Source organism: Xiphophorus maculatus, chromosome 21 (genome assembly GCF_002775205.1).
Source record: "Xiphophorus maculatus strain JP 163 A chromosome 21, X_maculatus-5.0-male, whole genome shotgun sequence".
In the NCBI taxonomy this organism is placed as follows: Eukaryota; Metazoa; Chordata; class Actinopteri; order Cyprinodontiformes; family Poeciliidae; genus Xiphophorus; species Xiphophorus maculatus.
This window is the reverse complement of record NC_036463.1, coordinates 6,597,019-6,620,057: the sequence shown is the minus strand read 5'-3', so window position 1 is coordinate 6,620,057 and position 23,039 is coordinate 6,597,019. Positions and strand designations below refer to the sequence as shown.

Genomic DNA, 23,039 nt, shown 5'->3' with positions numbered 1-23,039 from the left:
AGCTAAAAAATACTTTTAACGTGTAAAAAGTTCAGCTCTTCCTGCTTGACTTAATAAACGTAAAGATAATGTGTCAATTATTTTTTAGGATTATCACAGGCTTAAGAGATTTCTTTTTGTTTTACAGAAATTAAACCAGGTGAAGTTCAAACTATTCCACTTATTTTTATGACGTAAAGCACTTTGAACTATCTTGCTGAAACGTGCTATACGAATAAACTTGAGTTATAGACAAAACATATTTACAGATATGTATTTTTTCAATTATCTAAAAATTTAAAAAAAAATTACAGATAATTATTTTTGAATTATCTGTAAATAATTTAAAATATATATTTTTCTGTATCTTAAATACAAAATGTGTGTATTTTTGCTCACTTTTGTCTTTATTACTGCTCTGCTCTTTCAGCAAATTCTGTAAACTTTAGTTAATATAAACCAATTACTAAATAAGTTGGCAATTTCAATAAACGATCACGATTGTTTCTTCCCTAGTCATAATGTTGTGCCTGATTGGTGTTTTTGTTGTGTAATCAAGAATCTCACTGCAAGAATTAGCTAAAAAAAAAAAAAAAGACCAGCAAAAGCAGATAAAAGAAACCAAGCACAGAGGCATATCAAATGGCTGAAAGAATGTATTTAAACAAATTATAAGTCAGCTTTTAGAGAAAACTTTATTTTTTAATTTGTTAATATGCTTGGTATAAGATCATGTGATATTTTTTTCTTATTTCTCCAAAGAGCTGGAACTTTTATTCATTAATCATCTGCTCAAACACAAGAGGGAAAGACAGGAACACCTACTCTGATTAAATGAGACCACATGGGAGTTAATGATGTTTTTGTGAGAGGAACAGAAGGGTTCATACAAGCCTCTGGGTTCATAGATTAACAATAACTTTTCTGTAAATAGGTCAAAGAAAAATAAAATAAAATTATCAGCTTCTCAACATGGATATGATCTAGTTTCTTCCGGGTTGTAAAGGTATTCACTTTCATGGGGGAAGTACATAAATCCAAAATATTATTAATCCTCCAAAGAATAATTGTGCATTTTAACTGGTGTTGCTGCTGTTCTGTGACAGAATATTACTCACTTTAGGGGGGAGACACAAATGGTAATCACCGAATGCTTCCAGATGTCAAATTATTCACAAACGTCATGATTTCAAAAAGGACTAAACCCCAGATGACCTATGAAAAGCCTTAATTAAAACCCAATATTAAGGCTGTGACTTCCTGGTGTCAAACCAAAGCGAAGCGTTTGTTATCAAAACCGAACGATGCAGGATTAGAAACAAGCTTTAATTATTCTTTCTCAGATGGTGGAAGAAAAAAAAAATTAAGGAGCAGTATGTTCAAACATTGGATATGAAAGAGTTAGTAGTTGTTATCATCATCTTCATCATCAGGCAAACTACAACAGCACTACATTCCTGCTTTGATCCCCCCCCCTTAGTTGATGAAAGTGGTTCGATCCAGAGGCAGAAACCGGCCTATCAGACAACCCTTCAGATGACAATCGCTCTCCATCAATAAGGCCACTTTATATAGAAACTCTAAATGAGAAATGCAACTTATCGCTTCGTGTTTGTAGATCTTTGCAGTGTCATCATCAACGAATGAACTGGGAAAAAAAAAGCTTAAAGTTTCTAAATCAAAGAGCCTGAAGGCCGGCTTGTATGTGGAAGGAAAGTGGGAGGAGCTCGTTGTTAGCTCCGCCTATTTTAACCACCACAGCAACACAGAAAAAGCTCGGTCCATGTCGTCGCCACCAGCTGTGCCGCTGCCGTAGCATCCCTCCCCGCCTCTCGAAGCCCCAACGCAACACATAAACACACCTCAATATAACCACGTGTGGCCGGGTTGTAAAGATCTTGCAAAAAAATAGATATTTTCACAGAAGTTTGTAAGATCATCGTGCCTAAAGTCATCTTTGATCCTCTGTGGCTTTGTCAAAGCAAGTTGAAGTTCAGAGAAGTTCTGCCACACAACTGCTGCTCTGAAAACAATCCACAAAGGGCAACTACTTCTCTGTTTGTTGTTGCTGCAGCGTCGCACGTTCGGGTTTCCTTATTCCCCTTTTCCGTCAGCCCCTTCTGATGCAATCCTCTAGTTTTGCCAACCAAACCGTGTTGAGTGAATTATTTAAAGGGAGTGTGTCTGCAGGGGGTGTTGTGTATGACCGTGTGAGTGAGTGAGTGGTGTAAAGGGTGGCGGCAAAAGGAGATCTTTTAGGACTGCAGCCAGCACAGCTGGAGTTCAGCTTCCGTCGAGGGGGAACTGTGCTGGGGGAGAGAGGGGGCAGGGGATTGGGAACGCAGCTCTACTTGTCCCCCAGGATGGCGTACTGGTTGTCGAGCTGCAAGTGCTCCACGGAGGTGCTGCCGGTCTCTTCTCTGCCACGGTTTTTGTGTTTCACAACCTCAAAGGTCTTCTCCATTTCTCTGTCTCTGAGATAGAAAACGGCAAATAAAAGTCGGTGAAACCGTCAATCTGACCTCAACGTCTTGATTAGGGCTGCAACTAGGGGTAAGGGATATGGACTTAATATTTTGTGATAATAGTGGCAATAAGAACTATTTATGATGTCTTTAGGTGACTGTGTGGCTGCGACTGCATGACACAGCAATAATAGCAATACTGCGTTTAAAAAACATACATATTTGTAATGCACTTTCTTAAGACACCAGACGCATAAAGTAGTGTGATTTTTATCACTGAAATGCACACAGTAAATTCACTTAACCATATTTTCAAATTTGGTGATGTTATCATGATACAACCTGTGGAGAAAATAGTAAAACTTATCATAGCGATATGGAAATATAATTTTTTTTAACATGTGAGAACATAAAACAGCAGTCGTCTCGTAAGAATCTTATCATAATAAATGATGAACGATATAATAAATGCCAACTAATGATTATTTTAGTAAGTGATTATTCCATTAATTATTTCCATGATTAATTGATTAAAAAAGGGCACATTCAGTAGATTTAAAAAAAATTATTTTTGTAGATTTTTTCCAAAGCTTTTTTAAATGGAATATTAGAAATACATTAAATGAGGCAAACACATTCCTTTTTTTAAATAAGAAAAACAAATAAGAGCATAAACATTTATTGCCTAAAATGAAGCAATGTAGTTTTCCTTCAGTGGATTTGATCCAGGTAAAGCTAAAACTCCTACTTGACGAGTTTTGGGTAAAAGATTTTTTTTTTCCCAGCAAATGGCCTTTTCTTAGTCTACTGTTAACGATTAATTGATTACTAAACTAGAAGAGAATATTTCAATAATCACGATTAATCTGATTAATTGTTCCAGCCTCATTTCTCTGCTTACTTGCGAGTCTCGACGTGCTTAGCGGTGGACAGCAGCGAGGGGAACTGTGTGTCGCTGAAGATCTCAGGCGGACCCTGGTTCTGGACTCTTCTGCTAGGGGTCAGTCGGGCACCTGGAGGACGATAGACTCCTGCAGGCTTTGCTTCAGGCGCCTCTTCTTCCTCTGCACCAATAGGGGAAAAAAACAAAAACAATTATCTTTTAGTATGATTCAACAAAAAAGTCAAAATCTTAGATTAGACAAATCCTAAATGCAGTCAATGTACTTTTATTGCTGGTTACACACAGAGCAGCTTACTCACCCACAGGTGAAGCAGCAGGAGGAGGACCAGCGCCAGATTTGTTCCAGGGACCGGACACTTTGTCTCCGCTGACCAGAATGATCTCTCCATCCTCTCCTATCTCCTCCTTCTCATACTCCTCTTCCTCTTTTTCATCACTGCAAACAATCACAGGTTCAGCAGTTGTTTAACAGGTTATTAAATAGTGGGCTATAAAAAGCAACCTGCTCCAGAGTATTTGGTGACGAAGCAATAAACTAGAAGGCTGTTATTCAGACTACCATCACCAGGTCTCTCACTTGATGGCTGGGTGCAGTCATCAAATTAAACAGATGTATTTAGGCTTTGTTGGAAACGTTTATGTTCACAGTTTATTGTTACAGTGAAAAATTTACCATTGTGATAGGAATTTTGATTTATTGTAACAACAATTGCTGTTTTTTTTCCTATTTTCTTCTCTGTTGGTTCCATTAGAGCATCAAATTGATTTGCGAAAATCATCAAATGCAGTTAATGTGGGAAGTTTAGTAATAAACTCATATTCTATGTCACTGGTGTCCTGAAGAAGTCTGTTTTAAACTGTGTTTGTTTTTAAGAGAAAGAGTGTTTGCTTTTTCTACTTTATACAGAATAAAAAAATAATAACACATGTCTAACTGATAACATGTGGGCATATTCAGTGGGTCATTCCACTCTTTTTCCATTTCATACTTTGCAATTTTAGATGTTTCATAGACAATGTTTTTGCACATGTTTAGTAGCTGCTTCAACACCCACTTCTGTTTTCTGTGGGTATTAAGAATCCAAAAATACCATCTTCCACCAGAACATTACTTAAAGTTATATTAGTTTGATCAGAGGTCATAATCTGACCTTTCATAGATATTGTCACGTCTCAAATGAAATCCAAACAAAAATTAATGACATATTCAGTTAAATAATGTGAGATTTGAGCGATTTTTACCTGTATTTACATCAAAATATACAATGTTAAGGATTTAAGTCCAAGTGAACAAAGCTGTTTGTCTCAGGTACTAAATGGAAATAGGAAGGCATGAAAAGACAGCAAGCACATTAAAAAGTGACCCCGGTCTTCATCAAGTCCTGTGAATTTATTCACCAGAAATGTCCTATTTCTCAATAAACATTTTTAACAACTACCTGGATAAAGTTCTAAGGAAAAAGGGATTCATCCTAAACTAACATCAGCTGAAAACACTTTGTTTTGTTCTCACCTGATCTGTAAAGCCTGGAGCCGAAGCCCGGTGTAGTCCACTTCTTTCTGCTCAAACTCTTTCCATTCCTCGTCCTCCTTTGCAGTAAAACAGCACTCAATACAAAATTACAATTACATCACAGAGATATGAATATAAAATAATGCTCAACCAACCAGATAAAGAATTGAGACAGTTTAATTGATAAATAAATCAGATCTTCTCCCCAATCATTACAGGCAGCAAAACTATAAACTCCCATGATATAACGTAGTAACAAAAAACCCATAATGTAGGAATAATCTTGTAATTTCTTTTACCAATCAGATCCAAAATTACTTCCTATATCAAGCAACATGCAGGCTATTTTCCTAAAAAAAATTTCAGTACGTAATTCAATTCTACAGGTCTAACTTTTATCTTGTAGGGATTTATTAGACTTTGTTCACTATACTCCTAGCATTTATTTCAGTTAATATTGATTATTACGGACTACAGCTGATATAAAGCAATAATCATTTTCCCCAGAACATTACTCACCACCCAATAAAAGGATTTTTAATACAGCCGATATGGTAAGCATGTCGAATCACAGTACATTGTGTTCAATCGATACTTAGTCGAAGCTCTGTTTGTATGAATTACTGGATCAATGCTGAGTGGCATGGAGGTAATGGGTCTGCAGCACAGCTGAGTCATTAACAACACCCAAGCTGCTTTAACAGAGGCCTTCGTTTTGTTTAGATTCTCTAGAGACAATGAACCTCAGAAGAAAAGTTCAGCTCTTTTGCTCCTAACCCAAGTGAGTCATTTTTAATTCCTCTAGCTAAGGCACAAAAGAGGATTAGAGACACTGAAAAACCAAATTATTTTCAGACCTTTGCTTCATAACTGAATTTTTCCTGATACGAATTCTGTGATTTTTATTTGTTTTTGTCCTAAACCTCCTCCATATTCAGGTGTGGCTACCTAACTGCAACAGTTGCAGAACATGTCTTGGCTTTGTCTGTGTGTTTGTTGACTCTTGGAGAACAGACACCAACCACAGTCATAGCTTGAGAAACTAATCCAAATTCCTGAAATGAACATTTTCTGACAGAAACCCACTTTCTCCTTCCACTCAATTTTCTATCAATATTCTTGGGTGGAGCACTCTATAAAACAACCATCTTCTTATGCAATAACTTTAGGCAACACGACTGTGTAAGCCATAGTCTGCTACAATCCCTTTTATTTTATTTATACATTTTTTGTAATGTCCAAATTTTCTGATTAACTATATTTGAGGTTTTCATTTGCTATACGCTAGGTGACATGAGTTTATTCTATATGTACCAAACAAACTAATTAACTTTACAGTGATATCCTAATTTATGATGATGCATCTGTGTTTAGACAGCTCAGTTATTGCATCAAAAAGTATTAGAGGTAGGGATTACATGGGTGTCATGTCTGCTTTGGTATCCTGTCACAATGTGCGCCATTGGCAAGCATATGTTAGCCACTAACAGAGATTTATTCTAATCATGTAAAATGTACACTCGTGACACTCAAATATAACATAGTACAAAATAAAATCTCGTTCATCAACACTTCCAGAAGCACGGATTCCGTTCTGGTAACCAAATCTGACACGACACCGGTACGAGACAAAAAGTTCCCCCGAACAGCATCAGCAGCGTCGGTTACCTTCTCCACTTGAGCGTCCTGGTTTTCGTTTTTCGCAGATTTCTCCTTCTCTTTCTTCATCTTTTTCACGGCGGCCGCCGCGGGCCCGGTCGTGGTCTCCTTCCCCTTGCCCTTCTCTTTCTTCTTCTTTTTATCCCGCTTAGCAAAGAAATCATCCAGACTCTTCTCTGACTGTACATCCGCCATTTTCGCACAGAGCAACGTTAACGTTAGTTAGCTAACCCGAGCAATGACAAGAGAGAAAAGACGCGACCGCAGAGTGAGGACAGCTGGCGAGACGACTGGAAGAGATCGAGTTAGTTCTGATTTTTATGTTTAACTTTTGTAACAAGTGGATAGACTAATGTATAAGAAGTTATCCCGCCCCAATCGCCGACTATCCTGTCAACCATGCCATGCACGGGATATCTGACAAACCTGTGCCGTCTCCCGGAAAGACTTCCACTATGACCCGGATGTGTGTCATGCTTGTTAGAGAAAAGACTATAAATAAATAAATAATAATAATAAAATATTATTATTATTATTATTATTATTATTGTTGTTGTTCTCTATATGATTATTGTTATTAATAATAATTATTGATATTATAATATCAACAACAACAATAACAATAATAATAACAGTTTTGTATGCGTCTACTAAAGAGAGAAAATACCCCACCCCATACACAGAGAATATCTATCTGTACATTTACATTTCTCACACAATGTAACACAAAAACCCATCCATCTTCTGTTCACCCTTGTCCCTAATGGGGTCGGGAGGGTTGCTGGTGCCCATCTCCAGCTATGTTCCAGGCGAGAGGCGGGGTACACCCTGGACAGGTCGCCAGTCTGTTGCAGGGCAACACAAAGACATACAGGACAAACAACCATTCACACACACACACTCACCCCTAGGGAGAATTTAGATAGACCAATTAACCTAACAGTCATGTTTTTGGACTGTGGGAGGAAGCCGGAGTACCCGGAGAGAACCCACGCATGCACAGGGAGAACATGCAAACTCCATGCAGAAAGACCCCGGCCGGGAATCGAACCCAGGACCTTCTTGCTGCAAGGCAACAGTGCTACCAACTGTGCCACTGTGCAGCCCGTAACATAAAAACACCATTGTTATTTCTGTTTGCTACATGCCAGAATAATGCAAATGTCATCTATTATTTTTAGATTTTCTTTCATCATTTCTTCTGTGCATATTTCCTTGATATATGCAAGCTCACACACACCATTTCAACTCTAGTTGCAAAGTCTTAATGGAACTGAGATCAGGGTTTTGTGATTGCCACTTCAGAACATTGACATTGTTGTCCTTATGTCCCTTTGTAGCCAATGTAGCAGTGTGTGTGTTAGGGTTTTGTCCAGTTGAAAGACTAATTTACCCTCAAGCTTTAACCTCCTGATTGATATTTTGAGGTGTTGCTTGAACATTTTCATATATTTTCTCATCTGCCACCCCCATTCCTCCCAATTTTGTTGGTGATGTCAGGTATTCAAGCATCCCCCTTTCTTCCAAATGCAACAATGGTCATTATGGCAAAACACCAAGTTCCATTAGACCACATGATGTATCACTAATATTCATATTCTTCGTTCCTAGATGCTTTTGCAATCTGGAATATGGTATTTTACGTTGCTTTTGGAGTAATGACTTCTTCCTTACAGAAAGAAGTCAGAATAATGCAAATGTGATCTGTTTTTAGACAGAGAACCAATCTCCTTTTACTGCATTTAGTACTATTAGGATTGAATGTGGTTCTAAAAGTAACAGCTGCTTTCTGATTGCAGGCACGAGGTATCCCCACAAATCTGAAAGTAACACACATGTCAAAGTTGCCTCTCTCCTCAGCTGAAGCTTTGTCTGACATCACACTACAGGAGTCATGGGTGGGTTTTACACAGACGCAGCTGTGGTTCACAAAAGGAAAATTCCAGCTCACTCCATCAATAAATGTGCTGCAGTCGGCATGACTACTTGGACCAGATTGCTATCCCTGTCCAAAAGGTCACCACCTAGACTTAACAAATTAAATACACAAGCTTTAATTACATTAATTAAAGTTAGTGTGTGATGTTTTTGGACTGGCAGTATAGTTCATTTAGAAATATATAAAAAATATAACAGATTTAATCTTTTCCTTATATTTTTTCCACATTTTGTAATGTTACAACCACAAACTCTTACATTTTTTGGGAGAAGGATGTTATTTTACAAAACAACACAACAAATTGCATTAAGTGGAAGCAACATGATGCTTAGCTTTTCACATTTCTTACCCCCTACAGTCAATTGGAACTGTATGATTGAACAAAATGCAGCAAAAAAGCTCAATGCTTTTGTAAACCACAATATCTGGTAATTAAAAACACTCCAAAGATAATAAATGAGGCAAATTCAGTCATTCAGGTGTTTTTTTCTGTTTTATTGCTCAGCAGTAAAAAGTACAGTGTATACTACAGTACAAAAAATAACATTATGTTTAAACACTGTTCCACCGTGCCACTGAACGTTTTGTTAAAATATTCACATTTTGAGCGTGCAAAACAACAAGCCCAGCTGTGAGCATCTGATGCAGGAGATATTTTCATGTATAGCTGTGTCATTCAGCACCACCTATCGACCTGGTGATTTCAGAACTGATGCCTTGCAACGCGAAAATACAAAATAAAATCTTTAGCAACGACAGAGACAGCAGCCAGCATTGATTATTGATTTAAACTGCAGCAATGCAAAAGTGAAACAGATGGCAGCGGGACCACAAACTATTCAATTGGACCAGTTCTTACAGGAAATATTCAGCGCACACTGTTTGCTGTATGTCAGTGTATTTTTATGTGATTCATAATCATTCAACACTTCAACAAACACATTAATGGGGACTGTTACAGCAGAGAGGATGAGCTATTTTGTTTCCTACAGTGTTGAAAGGCTCTCTCCACAACATAGACGACAGACAGACACACATTCAGAGGCAAACGTAGAGACAAACGGACCAAACTCAGCAAACAAAGACCCAAAGCCATGGTGAACCTTCAATAACCAGGATATTTGGTAAACAGGGTACAATTCATCTGCTCTCGCTGATGTGCTCATTCAGTATACAAGCTGTTAAGTTCTCTCTATCACACCCACGCTCTCACCACATGTATAAAGAGCCAACATGAGAAATTAAGACATTTACATTGTCCCTCCTCAGAAAAGCTGGTGATGCGTCAGAGGAAAAGTCATTTTAGATAAATCAAATTCTCTAAAATCCAAATACTCTTAAATATTCTGGTCAAATCAGTCAGTAGAATCTGGGCCTGCGTTTACCAAACTGCTTTATCAGGTTCATCTATAAATACATAAACATTTTCATAACATTAAAATGTTAAATGGACTAATTGTTGAAACATTTTTATTGAAAATGTCAAGATGAAGGACATTATATTTATCATATAAATGACGTGTATTATATATTATTTTAATTTTATTCAAACAAAGCCGTTTTTATGAGCATACTTTTCCCAAAGGCATTTCCTGTGTGGAATTAGTTGAAGCATCAATTAAATTTAAAAGTTGCCTCTAAGGATGAGGCCTTTTTACTTTTTACTTCCAGTAAACAACCTAAACTTAATCTTGGGATAATTCTGACAAGACATCAGACTCATTTTCTTGATAGAATTTGTAGCATTCATTTAAATTGGTTAATTATACGACAATTTTTAAGTTTGGGTTCAAGTTTTTATTTGGTTTGAGGTCAGTGCTGTTCCAGGAGCTTGAATTATCCACATTAGATCTATTCTTTAAGACATGTTTAGGATTATTGTCTTGTAAGTTTAAATTAACCCCACCAATTTAATCAAATATAAATTTAGAATTATGGCAGAACCTTATTAATCGCTATAAAAATCATACAGTATGGGTTAAACTTGCTATGGGACATTTAGACAAATAGTTGTGGAAGTGAAAACATGTTTGCAATTTGAGAAAATTCCCAATAAATTTAAACTTAGCCACCCAATACTTCTTTTTAAAAATAATTGCAGTTATATTTTGTATAATCATTTCAGCCTGGAAAACAAACGACTAAAATAAATAATTAAAAGCCTCAACTAATAAGACATTTTTGCTGATGATGAATAATGTGAACTTCAGATTGGATCTGTATTTTCTGAAGAGTTGATAAACACAGGCCCTGATTTTTCATCTCTGTTTTCCTCCTTAAATAAGTAGTTGCTATGTTCAAGTTCAGCAGGCTTTTGTATTTTGGAATTAATTTTCAAAGGAAACAAAAATACAAATAACAGCTTTAAAGGTTTCATAGCACACCTTTTTCTTCTAAAGCAGATTTCATGTGGCAAACATCCACAGTGCAATTACTATTAAGCCACTGTAATGCGACAAAACTCACATATACTCTGTATTATATAAAGACAATAGAAACCTTTATCACAATTAAGCCTTCTTGTAGAAAATGTACATCAGAAAAATATGCAGGTGCATCCTCGTTGTAAATAGCGTCTGTTTTAGTGTCACTTTTCGTTCGGGTTGCTCTTTGTGTTGTTAAAAGTCTCTGAATATTTTATCCCGTGTATAAAATAGACGGCCGCAGCAGGAGGAGCAGGAACCGTCGCTATATGGCAGAGGCTTTGTCTCTGTTGATGAAGAGGGTCTCCTGGCAGAACGGGTTAACCAGGACCACGCTGCTGCCACTGTAGTCTCCATTAGGGGGCAGGCAAGTGTCATGCTCCTGAAAATTCAAACAGAAAACCTTTAGTGCATGCCAAAAAAATTTTGATTTCCATGATCGAGTTAAACCAAATCTAGCACCATATCTAGTACCAAATGAGGTGCTAGGACACAGTGAAGCATAAAGAGAGCAGGGTAGAGTATCTGTAAAAACAAAAGGAAGAGTGGGGTGGATGTGAAAGGCTGAGAAACAATAGGGACAGATGACTCAGAAGAAAACGTTAACTGCAGAGGTGAAGGCAGAGGGAAGAGCGGGGGGGCTGATGGTGGTGAGTCAGCGGCAATGAAGTGGAGCTGGAGGAGGAAGGAAGTGTGGAAAAAACAAAATGATTTGTTTTCCAGCAGGAATGAGGCCGTTTCATCAGTGAGGCCCAGTCTAATCACACAGCGTCCCCCCGTCTAGATTTATGATCGGAGCCCCGCCTTTTCATTTACCTACAGCACTCCGAGGGAAGCTACAGTTAGAGAAATCTGCTCTACAGAAACACGTAAAGCAAGAGGAGGGGGGATTAATAACACCTGGCTGTCACCAAGGGCATGCCATACATGATCCGACCTCGTCTTCTCTGTCCTGACAGCCCCACAGGCAGCAGGGCAATGCAAATGAAGCAACAGCAGAGAAACACAAGGAAGGAGACACAGAATGAAGCCATGACTGCAAAGATGATAAACAGAAACTTGCAAACAAAGCAAACAATGACAGAAGAGGTGAATTTGCAGATTTGGAATCCAAACAGAAGTTATGCATTTCCTTTTCCAGTAGATGGAGCTGTAATGCACCAAGAAGCTTCAATCTTCAAGTGGGAATTAACAACCTGAGAGATTTATGGTTTTAATTCTTCAGTTTAAAGAAGAATTAACCATCATATTATGGTAAAATATGGAGAGACTCTGCTGTTGAATTTATACTTGTAATAAAAAGTTTGTCTCTTTTTAAAGTTGTTTTTAAAAGCTAATGGGGTAAATTGGACTTTGTGTAGCTAAATGGTCTTTCAATTTATTTTTAAAAAGAATTTTTGAAATAAATGTAATAATAATAAAAAACTGTGCAAACTGTTCAAATACAATGAATTTCAATAATGCTAAAAGTTTGGTTTTTCCCATTTTAAGATGGTGAAACAGTGTTAGCGTAACATAACGCTAACCAACATGGTGGCAAATCCACCATGCTAAAAAGAAAACAAAATTTCTCAGAAATTTCCCAGAACAAATAATAAAAACAAATGTATTTCTACATATTTTACAAAATAAATAATTATATTGTGTAAAATTTTTGTGTGCTTAGGTAAGAAAACAAAAGAGATTTTAAAACTAAATTTGATACTAACCCTAATGTTTTATGTAAACTTAAGAAACTACCGCTGCTTATATGATATATGGAGCTTGATTTTTTTTCTCTGGGATCTGCAAATATTTACTTACACTTTTTCCAGTGTTGTGGACAAACACATTCAGCGGAGCTTATTTATAAGGAGCATTAACTTTTTGGAGAATGTTGATTTTAACAAAGCTGTTAATTTTTCACCTGATGTCATTAAATGGTGCTCTGTGGAGGAGCAAACAGCTGCTGCAAACTGATCATGTTTTAGAACTAACTTTAATCAAAAACGCAGAAAAAATGAAGTGGCAAATCATACATCTGTAGTTGGACCTTAGAGACAAACATTCTTTGTTCAATACTGTCCAGGATTTTGAAGCTAACCATAATAGATTTATCAGTATGTTGTAATGCAATTAAAACAATGCTTACAGCTAATCCATGAAAATATTCAGTCTCCTTAAAAAGAGACCCTAAGGAGAAATTCTCTCCTTGTTCCTAAAAAAGTGAAAACTGTAAATTGCGTAAACACAATTCAAGCGTTAAGTTTGCTTCAGAAGGCACCTGGAGGCTTGCTGACAGGGGAGATTGGACCTGGATGCTCTTGTTGTTTCCATGCTCATTAACAGCATTCTGCTGACCTGCTGTGAAGCAAGTAAATGTCCTGGCACTTCTGAGCGTGTAGTGCTGCTGTGCAGTGATAGAGCCGTAGAGTTTTAGTGTTTTGTACCTCGCTCTCCAGAGTATGGATCTCTCTGGGCAGCTCTACAGCGTGTCTGCTGAAGTAGTCCATAGTGATGGCGTTGTTCCAGTAACTGAGGTTGTTCTCTTGATTCGTTGACTTCTTCTTCCTCCTCATGCAGCACACTGTCAACAGCACAGCTACGGTAGGACAACATAGCGAGGGTTTGTTCAGCAAACAGTCAAATAGAAGCTATCATGACACTTGTTTTGATTTTTCAATAAGTTTTTTGAGATTTCTTATGTTTGCATTACAGATGATGTTACTTACAAATGGAGGAAACAGGCACACTGATCGCCAACACAATCCACACGATGTCCATCATGTTTAGGCAGATGGTCGTTGGTGACAGTTGGGGGTTGACGGTGGAGCCCAAGCTGTTACCGGCTGCCGCAGGCTCGCTGGTTGTGGCCGGTACCTGTCTGTTGAGGAAGTTTCCGCTGTCTGTGGAGGGGGCCTTCGAGCTGTTCCCCAGGGTGGACGCCTCCTCGACCCGGGCCGAGCTGCTGTTGGAGAACAGGCCTGCAAGGCCAGTTACGTGCCCCTGCTGGTGTTCCATAGGTGGGCTGTCTGTCCCGTTACCAGGAACTACCCGGGGCTCCTCGATGGTGTCTGAAGAGTTGACAGAGATGACTGTTGGTTTATGTGATTTCATGCTCGGTTCGGTGGATTTGACTGTAATGGGCGCAGGAGAAGTAAAATTTTCCAAAGGGCTGGGGACTGGTGTTGCGGGTCCTTCTGTTGACTTTATCAACAACTGAGCAGTGGGCGCCTCATCCACACCAGGAACCTCTCGCAGAACGATGGTGTGGGACACAAGCAACTCTGGAGATCCAATAACCTGCTCCCTGAGTTTCAGGCCCCGTGGAGGATCAACATCAGCTGATGAAAGAGGGTCAGTGGAAAGCCACAACTGCCTGGAATCGGTAAGATCCTGAGGCTTCTTTCTCTCGTCTGTATCCTCTCTAACTGATTCAAACTTGGACATAATGCTGCTGCTGTTGTTTACAGTTTCAGAACTAGGCCACAAGCGCCGAGTCACATGGCTATCAGTGCTCACAGTGCTTGGTGTGACAGTGTTTGTGTCAAGCATGATGGAAGGAGGGAGGCCAGCAGTAGGAAGGAAGATCTTTGAAGATGATGCACCTCTTGGTGACCATTCCCCACTGGTAGAGCCTTCCTGATGCCAGTCCGGAGAGGGAGGTTTGGTGTGAGATAAGGAGCTGCTGTGGGTGGTTGCCATGGAGACAGAGTCCTGGGATGTGTGGCTGAGGTACAGCTCCGGTGCTGACAAAGTCACTCCAATGGTCAGCGCTAGAAATGCCAGAACACCTGCAGAAACACCAAGGGAATTCTAATTATTAGCATGTAATCAACAAGAACAGGTTCATTCAAAACTAAATCCTCTCCCATGAATACATATTTCATCATGTCTCACAAATTTAAGCATTCATTATTTCTATCAACCTTATTATTGCAAGCTGCAGCTAAAACTGACCCCCTCAGGTGTTCAGATCAGGCAGGAAGCCTCATCTTGAATTCATTATGCTTCTCAGGATTTAATCAACTCAACTGCTGTGTCACTCACCTACTTTAATTAAATAGCTTTATTAACTACATTATTCAGCAGACTGATATCATTGCGTGAATCCTTGCATGCATGAGGTAACAGAGGATGTCTTCATCTCCAAACATTGTAGAGGGAAGACTCTGAAATCCCCACAGAGCTATCAGCAGTGGCAGTAAAGTAAAAAGCAATTATCTGGCTTCATTGTGTGAAAAAATCTAAAGAGCTTTGTGTCAAAAACGACAGGCTTAACATGCTAAAACCATCAGACAGATTTGCCTCCTCTGTATCAGTCCCATGAAGTGACAAGCTATTAGCAGCTGTCTATAGGGATTATCGGTTCTCCCTTGTTATCCAGACAACATACAATCCATAGGAGCGAGGATTGTGGAGGGCTTATTAATTTCTCTTCTCCTCTGACCATTTATGGACATTGCCCAACATAGATTGCTAAAAGGTGCGGGTTCAATTCCAGCTTCCTCAACCAGGCACTTAATTCTTTGTTACCTGCCCGTCTGCATATTGGAGTATGAATGTGTGCATGTTTGTAAGCTTAGTCCATTTACCATTTGGAGCAGCTAGGACTGTGTTATGCATGTGCATATTTGTTTGATGCTGATAGATGTTTTTTGTTTTTAAAGATGACCAATGATGCTACCTTTAACATATTAAGACATGTCTATGGGTGATATAAAATATGCTTATTAAATTTTTTTTTTGCACAAAATCACTCTTAGATAATGAGATTTTAGTTTGCTTAGTTCTGCCTTTTCTGAGCCTCCTTCAAAACAAGCTTGGGACGTCTTGTCAGTTTAAATCCAAATAAAATGATGTTGCCTCCCCCAACTCAACATTTACACTCGAACATGAAAGTGACTACAAACAGATGTTCAATTGTACAACCATAAATCTTTGAAAAGCATAAGCAGAGCATCTTGCACAACATACAAGAATGGAGAAAGTGGTTTCTGAATGGCAAGTCAAAAACAAAACACTCGTCTTTTCCAGCAGCCATTGTACAGTGCATATAGTGGTGAAACCAGCGGCCCAACTGAGCTGGAACTCCTCTTGGGCTGCTAGGTAAGGTGGCTGGGCTCAGCTGGGGTTGCTAGGTAACCCCTAGGTCAAATCAAATGACTCAACAAGTGGAAGGTTTTTGAAACGGATCATTTTCCAGACACCAAAAAAAGCATTAAGTTATTGCCAAAAACCGGCTGTGTGTTTTTTTTTAAGAGTTTGGGCTTTTTTAGAAGCACTAGAGACGAACACATTTTGCATAATACGTCCCCTTTAAAGTTTTTGTGGCACTAGTGGCCTTTATTCAACAGTAGATGGACAGGAAGAAGAGCAGAAAGAGAAAGGGAAGACATGAATCCAAAGGCATGAGGTTGGGAATCAAACCGGGGACCACTGCGTCGAGTACTGTAGCCTCTGTGGTGCGTCTGCTCTACCACTGAGCCATGTCGCGCCCCAGATGCTGATAGAAGTTACACCAATCAACCAAGACATAATGACTTCTGATAGGTAAAGTGATCATAACTGCTTATCACACAAAAAATGTTTAGCACTTGCATCCATGAATTTACAAGTAAGCTAATTTGTCCCACAAAAGCTGCCTAACAACCACAATTAAATCAGGAAAAAAAAGACATCATCACCCTTTATGGCTCTTGGATGAGTCTGTGGCTCTGAGTGTGCATATTTTTAAAACAAGGACACAGAGTACTCAGAGTGTTGAACTGCTGAATACTAAATGCTGAATTTATCTGGAGGTATTTATTTTATGGCAGCATGATGTGGGATGCAGTGACATGTTTTGACAGTTTGTGCTATCACTGGTAATGCAGACATATGCCATTCAGGAACAACACTGTGGCTGACTGATTCTTTTCTATTATTTATTTTCTATTCTTCAGACAACAACTGAGCCCTAAGCCACAGAGGAATAAACTTCGTCAGGATTCATCAGATGTCAGATTTCCACGTTTTAATGGGATTTGTTGACAGCAGGAAAAACGTCAATCACTTCCACCTTTATCCTTTTTTGTAATATAACAGGAACAATTTTAATATTCAGATAAGATTTGAATGGATTTAAGATTTTCAGATTGTAAAACATAAATTTATGAACTGTTACCAAAACAGGGCATAGAAACAATACCCATTTTCTTTTCTTGGTACGTGAAAGACCCATATTTCACTCCTATTTAATGCTAGTGCAGTTTTGGAAACAATGGTTGTACAGTACCTATTACAGCTTCTAATTATATTATTTTGTCCAAACACAATCCAAGACCCAAACATCAGAGAGTTTCCTCTGGCAGGGAATAAAAAGCCTTGGGTTTTTGAATCAGAGTCACTGGGAAATAAAAGGAAAAACATGGGGTTGTAGAAAACTTAGAGTCTTCAGACTGTCATTTATGGTCCTCTATCTGCAACCAAGGAAACCAAGTTTATATCTTCAAAAAGAAATAGGGAGGAGAGAGAAAATGAGACAAGAACATTCTGATTTAAATGTCTTAGAATCAGAAGAGTATACAACCAAAACTAGCCAAATCAGCAATGAAATGTAAGAACATCTGAACCAGACAGGAGAAACTCAATGAGGATTCAAACTCTGCTTCTGAATCGATAATCATCCTCCTCTACAATCAATCACACAGACATGCAGAATAAAGGATCAGAACAGTTTCCCATTAACCAAGTTAAATTGGTTTGTGACAGATCTGTGTCTCCAGATGCAGAATACTAAGTTGTTGCTGATTTATGACTGTTTGTTCTTCTTTAACATAATGATAATGGTGGAAATCATTGCTGCTCTGTACAAACACAGATGATTATGAGTTTTACGCTACTGAAGATGTAAGGTATGCCAAATTATTGGCCAAAAGTATCCATAGCCCTTGAAATTTTCCATATTTCATCACTTTAAAACCACAAAAAAGCACTTTAATCAGATTTTATATGACACAAATAAGACTTGAATTTATATATATATATTTTTTAAACATTTCCTTGCACATGAATTTTGAAAATTGTGGCTTGCATATTTTTTTGGTCACTTTCCTCTAACAACCCTACATAAAGTACTCATCAACAGATTTCTTTTAGAAGTCACTTAACTATTAACTATGTGTATTTTATGCTCTGTACAGCTGAAAACAAGTGTATTATTTTTATGGCTATAAGAGTAACAGAGGCTGCTATATATCACACAAATAAATTTAACAATGCATGTTTTATCTTCTGCTTCACAAATATACAATACTTTGTGCTAATCTGTAACATAAAATACCTATAAACACAACAAAACACTGGCCACGCCTCCCAACTCAACATTTACACTTGCATGTGAAAATGGCTGAAAACATATGCGCAATTATACAATCGTACATCTTTGAAAAGCAGAAATAGATCTTCCTGCACAATCAATAATGATGCAGCAAGTGATTTCACAAGGGTATTTTCCAGCAGTCATTGCACAGCGCATGCAGTGCTAAAACCAGCTAACCAAACATGCTGGAATTCCCTTGTGTTACTAGATGATGGGTGGAACTCCATTGGGGTTGCTAGGTAACAAGCTTGGCATCATTGGGGTTGCTAGGTAACGGCGCAGCGCCCATCAAATGTGACGTTAACGCTCTGGAGTTTCTGAATCGGCTCCTTTTCCAAACAAGCAAAACCATTAACATATTGGCAAATAACATCTGGGTGTTTTTTTAAGAACTTGTGCCGATTTTATAAATAGTTGAGATCAAAATGAAAGTATAAAAATGTGCAGGATGTGAGTTTTGCATAACAGTTCCCCTTTAAAGATGATCTCTGAGATATTAGATGGGAAAAAGAGATTTTTTAAAGTTGGCCAAAACTTGATAACTGATTGAAGTGAGAATAACTGTCCAATAAATGTCGTCTAAGATGTACTTCAACTCTGATTTAGTGTTTTTCAGTGACTTATTATTGTAAAATTCTCCACAAGCATAAACAAATGCAATAAAAATACTTAATGAGTTTATTATATCAACGTTTATAAACAGATTAAACAATACATAACACCCTTGGGGCAATCTCAATCAGTCAAATCAGCAGCAAATGTTTCTTAAACTTCCTTCTTACCTTTTATACAGGTACAGTATATAATAATATATATAGCAGCTTTTTGTTGCATATGTAAATGTTAGTATAAACTTCTTCCAGCAGGTGTTTGTAAGGTAAAAAGCCAGATGAATGGAAACAGAAAACCAGGCATGGCCCACACAGATACGAATTAACAAGAGAGAGATGATTGAAAAGACCCAAGAAGCATACGCTTTATGAACATCTATTATTGCGCCGAAGCACTAACAATACAAAGAGACATGAGGGTCAGACAGGGTGGGAAAATATGTAGAGAGGAGGCAGCGTAGAGGAACAAAGCGAACTATGTGAATAACTTAATAAAAGCTTGATTTGACATAGAAAATAGGATTTGAGTGAGAGGAGAATGTAGGAGGAACGCTTTATTTCATTTATCCTTGTCACCAAAAAGCATCTATTGATCAACATTTTCAGTTTCCTCACACGACCCACAAAACTACAAGGCCAAACCAGTAGATTTTAATGGGAACACTAAGCTGAAGGTAACTCTTCGTCTTTACTAGACATATTTTTTGGGGTTCACTGGCTAATCAGTTTCTATGCCATCGCCACTATCCAGCTGATCATCTGAAAATAGCGTCTGCTAAAAAAAGAGAAAACAATGCCAATGCATATTTATTCTGAGATCTTACCCTCATCTAGCTAAATAATAGCTTTAACTTGTTTTGCATTATACAACTACATAGAAAAAAAGGAGTGCAAGGCAATTTATGCAACAAACCTGCTGAATTAAGCTATTTTGAATGCATGGGAGGCCGGTGTCGTTTGCTGACGTCCTCCATTGATGCTTTCTAGGACATCAATAAATCATGGTGTAAAGCAGGATCCTGCCCACTGATCCAAGGAAAGGCTTTGTCCCATCAATCGCTCAACATTAGACTCAATGTCATGTGTCCAAAGAGGCGGTCACTGCATCTAACCTCACATCGGTGAAACGGTAACCATCACATTTACTCCTGCTCGCTAAATTCTTAGTTTTTGATTCAATTCAGCCAATTCGTCCTAAATACTGAAGTGCTTAACCTGATATATGGAAACTACCAATTCTGCACCAACCTCACGCTCCACTGCGTGTACCAAGAGTCTGTTTGTGAAGCGAGTATTGGATCTGATTTCACAGCATCATCAGAGAACAGCTGGCAGTAGCTCATTCCAACTGGATGCTCTACAAGGAGCCAAAAATAGACACTGGAAACTCATCCATCATCGTAATGGTGACGGTTTATCTCTGATCCTGAACTGCTACTGCTCTGTCATCCCTGCTCAGCCGCATGACAGGAAATAACTTCACTGAATGTGGAGGAAACAAAATACAGATCTACTGCCAAAGTGGCCAAGGTGACGAGTAAATATTCATTGCTTTGTGGGTGCAGAAATAAAAATAAAAAATCCCGACCTGGTGGTGTTTAATTAGTTTGTATAAACAGGAGTTCCACCTTTCAGAGTGGAAAGTCTTCAAGTAGTTTAATATCCAACAAACCCATTCTGAGCATCAGTTCTGATAAAACCTTCCATCCATCCACACTTAAGTCAATTGTTTAGGCAGTCATGAAGTAGTAAACAATTCGAATACAGCAATAAGGATAAAAGTTGGCTTTACAATTTTAAGCCATGAAGTTATCGACTATACAGTACAGGGTTCATTAGAATATTCTGACTAGACTTTTGCAAAGCAGAGTCAGTTCCCTGATATCAATCATTTTTTAGAAGAAATGGTATCCTTCCTCTTTTTGTAAATGTTTTATGATTACTGTAAATCCTAAACAGATGTTCTTTAAATATTACAGTTATCTTTGTTCAAAAAAAGTCTGGTAACAATTGTGCCTTCAAATTAGTTTGGTTTTGTTGAAATAAGGGGGAAAAATGACTGAAATGTAAAGTTTGCAAACCCCTCTCCTTATGAAAACACAAAAATATAATAATAAAAATAATACTTTTTCCTATTTGCCTTTCTCTTCTTTCCAAGGAAGATTAAAAAATTTATAAATCCAAAAATTAATTCAGAGTTTAATCTGTGACCGAAGTAATAATAATAGTATGTATATATTAGTTTTGAATAAAGGGTTGAACACGTAAAAGGAGATAAAACCAAAAATATAATTTGATACAAATTAAAACAATATAAAACACCAAGAAAACAAGAAAAATATTTAAAACAGACAGAGTGAATAAGTGGATCTTTAACTTTCCATTAAAAACTTTCACAAAAAAAAAAAAAATCAGAATTCAGATTTTTTTAACTCAGATAATTTAACTTCACGTCTTTAGATTTTCTTGTTTGTGCTTCAGACTAGAAGTGGATTAAGACCATTGAAATAAATTCTAGATTACAGTCAGAATTATTATTCGTACTACTTCTGCATCTTCTAATCAAAAGTACAATACCATAACATCATAATCTAGAAGCAAAGTTGCCAAGATTTGAAATACATAATCAACCATGTCTGAGCTCCTAATGAAGTCATTATGAACATTATATTTATTTAAAAAATATATTTTACATCCAGTCTGTGTGCAACCATGTATAACATCTTCTGTTAGACACCAAAGGCACCAAAATTAAAGACAGCATTGAAAGATGCCCTCACCACCACTAAGCCACATTTAGGTTCATTAATGCTGATCATATCCTCTCCACAGTAATAAAAAACCCTCTGTGGTGTACCCCCTCTCCCCCCCCAACACCGCCAGGGAAAAAGGAGAGAAATATCGATATACAGCACAGATTCGAATACCAATGAGCCAATATCACACCACACCAGCACACTCCCTTCTGCATATTATTCCTTTACAAAGCTTGAATTCAAAACACGTTTTTGAGGTAAAAAGGCTGACAGACTGAAATCAAAGTAGACCTTAAATATGGAGCTTTGCTGAAAGCAGTGGGAGCCTCTAATTCAAGGCTTAGAGGAAGCAGTCAGGGTGACAGAAACAGATCAGATCCATCAACTTCAGGCAGACAAAACCTTTTATCAGGAGGGCGACTGAAGAGCTGCTGGTCAACTGCTACTAAGTTTAAATTATTGCACCTGGACAGCAATTGTGACTTTGGCTGGCTTCAATGGATCCACCACCTCTATGATCTGTAATTTGTAACATTAGGTCTAGTTATAAACATACAAATAGCAGTTTTCTCTGCGTATATCATTATTCATCACTTGTTAGTTCCTGCAATCACCTTCAAGCGTCTTCCGCGCGTCTCCCACTAGTTTCCTAGTGAGACCAAGACAATGTCGAACACCTAATGATGAAAAAATTATTTAATACCTGGAGATGAATCACTATAATGCTCAACTTCACCTTAAAGGACATAATTGAATAACAATGATGGCATAAAGAGCAAGTAAATAGCAACATGTTATTCCTGACAGAAGGAATAACTGATGTAGAAACTGTGATTATGATTGTCAAACTATCAGACAATCATAAAGTGCAAACAACTGCAATATCATGCAATCCTATTATAACTCATATTTGATTAATTCATGAATCACTAAAATAATTTGGCTTTAGATCTTTAACTTCATCTTTAATGTTTTATTTTTAAGAACTCTGCTCTCACAGAATAAATCCACAAGGGATCAAAACTTGATTAATTTCCCAATTAATGACCTTTAAAAATTCATCAACAGTTATTAGCCACATACCAAAATATGACAAGATGCTCAATAACTGTCAGCTTGGAAATGAACTACTGATGCACTCTCAAGTTGTTCCCATTAATCACAGACATTAGTTGCACGTAAAAGGATTATATTCCCATTTCTACCGCCTTCAACTTAATCCAAACTGCCACAAATGTTTTCTAATAAACTACGGAAATTCCCTAGATGTATTCAGATGTGAGAGGTTTCTGCACTTCAACCATCCGTTTCAGTTTTACTATGGAAAAGAAAACATTTACAAACAAAAAACATACAACTTTTCATACATATAAATGTTTATAGGCAGAACTGAGCAGACTAAAATGATCTTGTGGAAAAATGTAGCGTATATCACATAGAGCTATCCT

General features: G+C 37.8%; 2 protein-coding genes across 4 annotated transcripts in view; both read right to left on the bottom strand.

Moving 5' to 3' along the window:
- Positions 1-617: 617 nt before the first annotated feature.
- On the bottom strand, positions 618-6,965 carry cdv3 (CDV3 homolog). Of its 3 annotated transcripts, none has more exons than XM_023326568.1 (5): positions 6,530-6,965; positions 4,862-4,956; positions 3,648-3,784; positions 3,346-3,508; positions 618-2,453 (listed from the first exon to the last, which is right to left on the bottom strand). In XM_023326568.1, the coding sequence occupies exons 1-5, from the start codon at positions 6,713-6,715 to the stop codon at positions 2,327-2,329; spliced, it is 708 nt and encodes a 235-aa protein (XP_023182336.1). In that variant the 5' UTR covers positions 6,716-6,965; the 3' UTR covers positions 618-2,326. The 3 variants fall into 3 exon arrangements, with proteins under 3 accessions (XP_023182336.1, XP_005798588.1, XP_023182337.1); XM_005798531.2 differs by having other exon boundaries at positions 4,862-4,938; XM_023326569.1 differs by having other exon boundaries at positions 4,862-4,935.
- Positions 6,966-8,946: 1,981 nt separating this feature from the next.
- Positions 8,947-23,039, bottom strand: part of tmem108 (transmembrane protein 108) — a 40,154-nt gene continuing 26,061 nt past the window's right edge. Inside the window, exons 3-5 of the mRNA XM_005798597.2 lie at positions 13,594-14,655; positions 13,312-13,463; positions 8,947-11,264 (exon numbers count right to left, since the gene is read on the bottom strand). Of these exons, the coding sequence (XP_005798654.1) occupies positions 11,148-11,264; positions 13,312-13,463; positions 13,594-14,655 (1,331 nt within the window). The 3' untranslated portion in view covers positions 8,947-11,147. The remainder of the gene's footprint in view (positions 11,265-13,311; positions 13,464-13,593; positions 14,656-23,039) is intronic.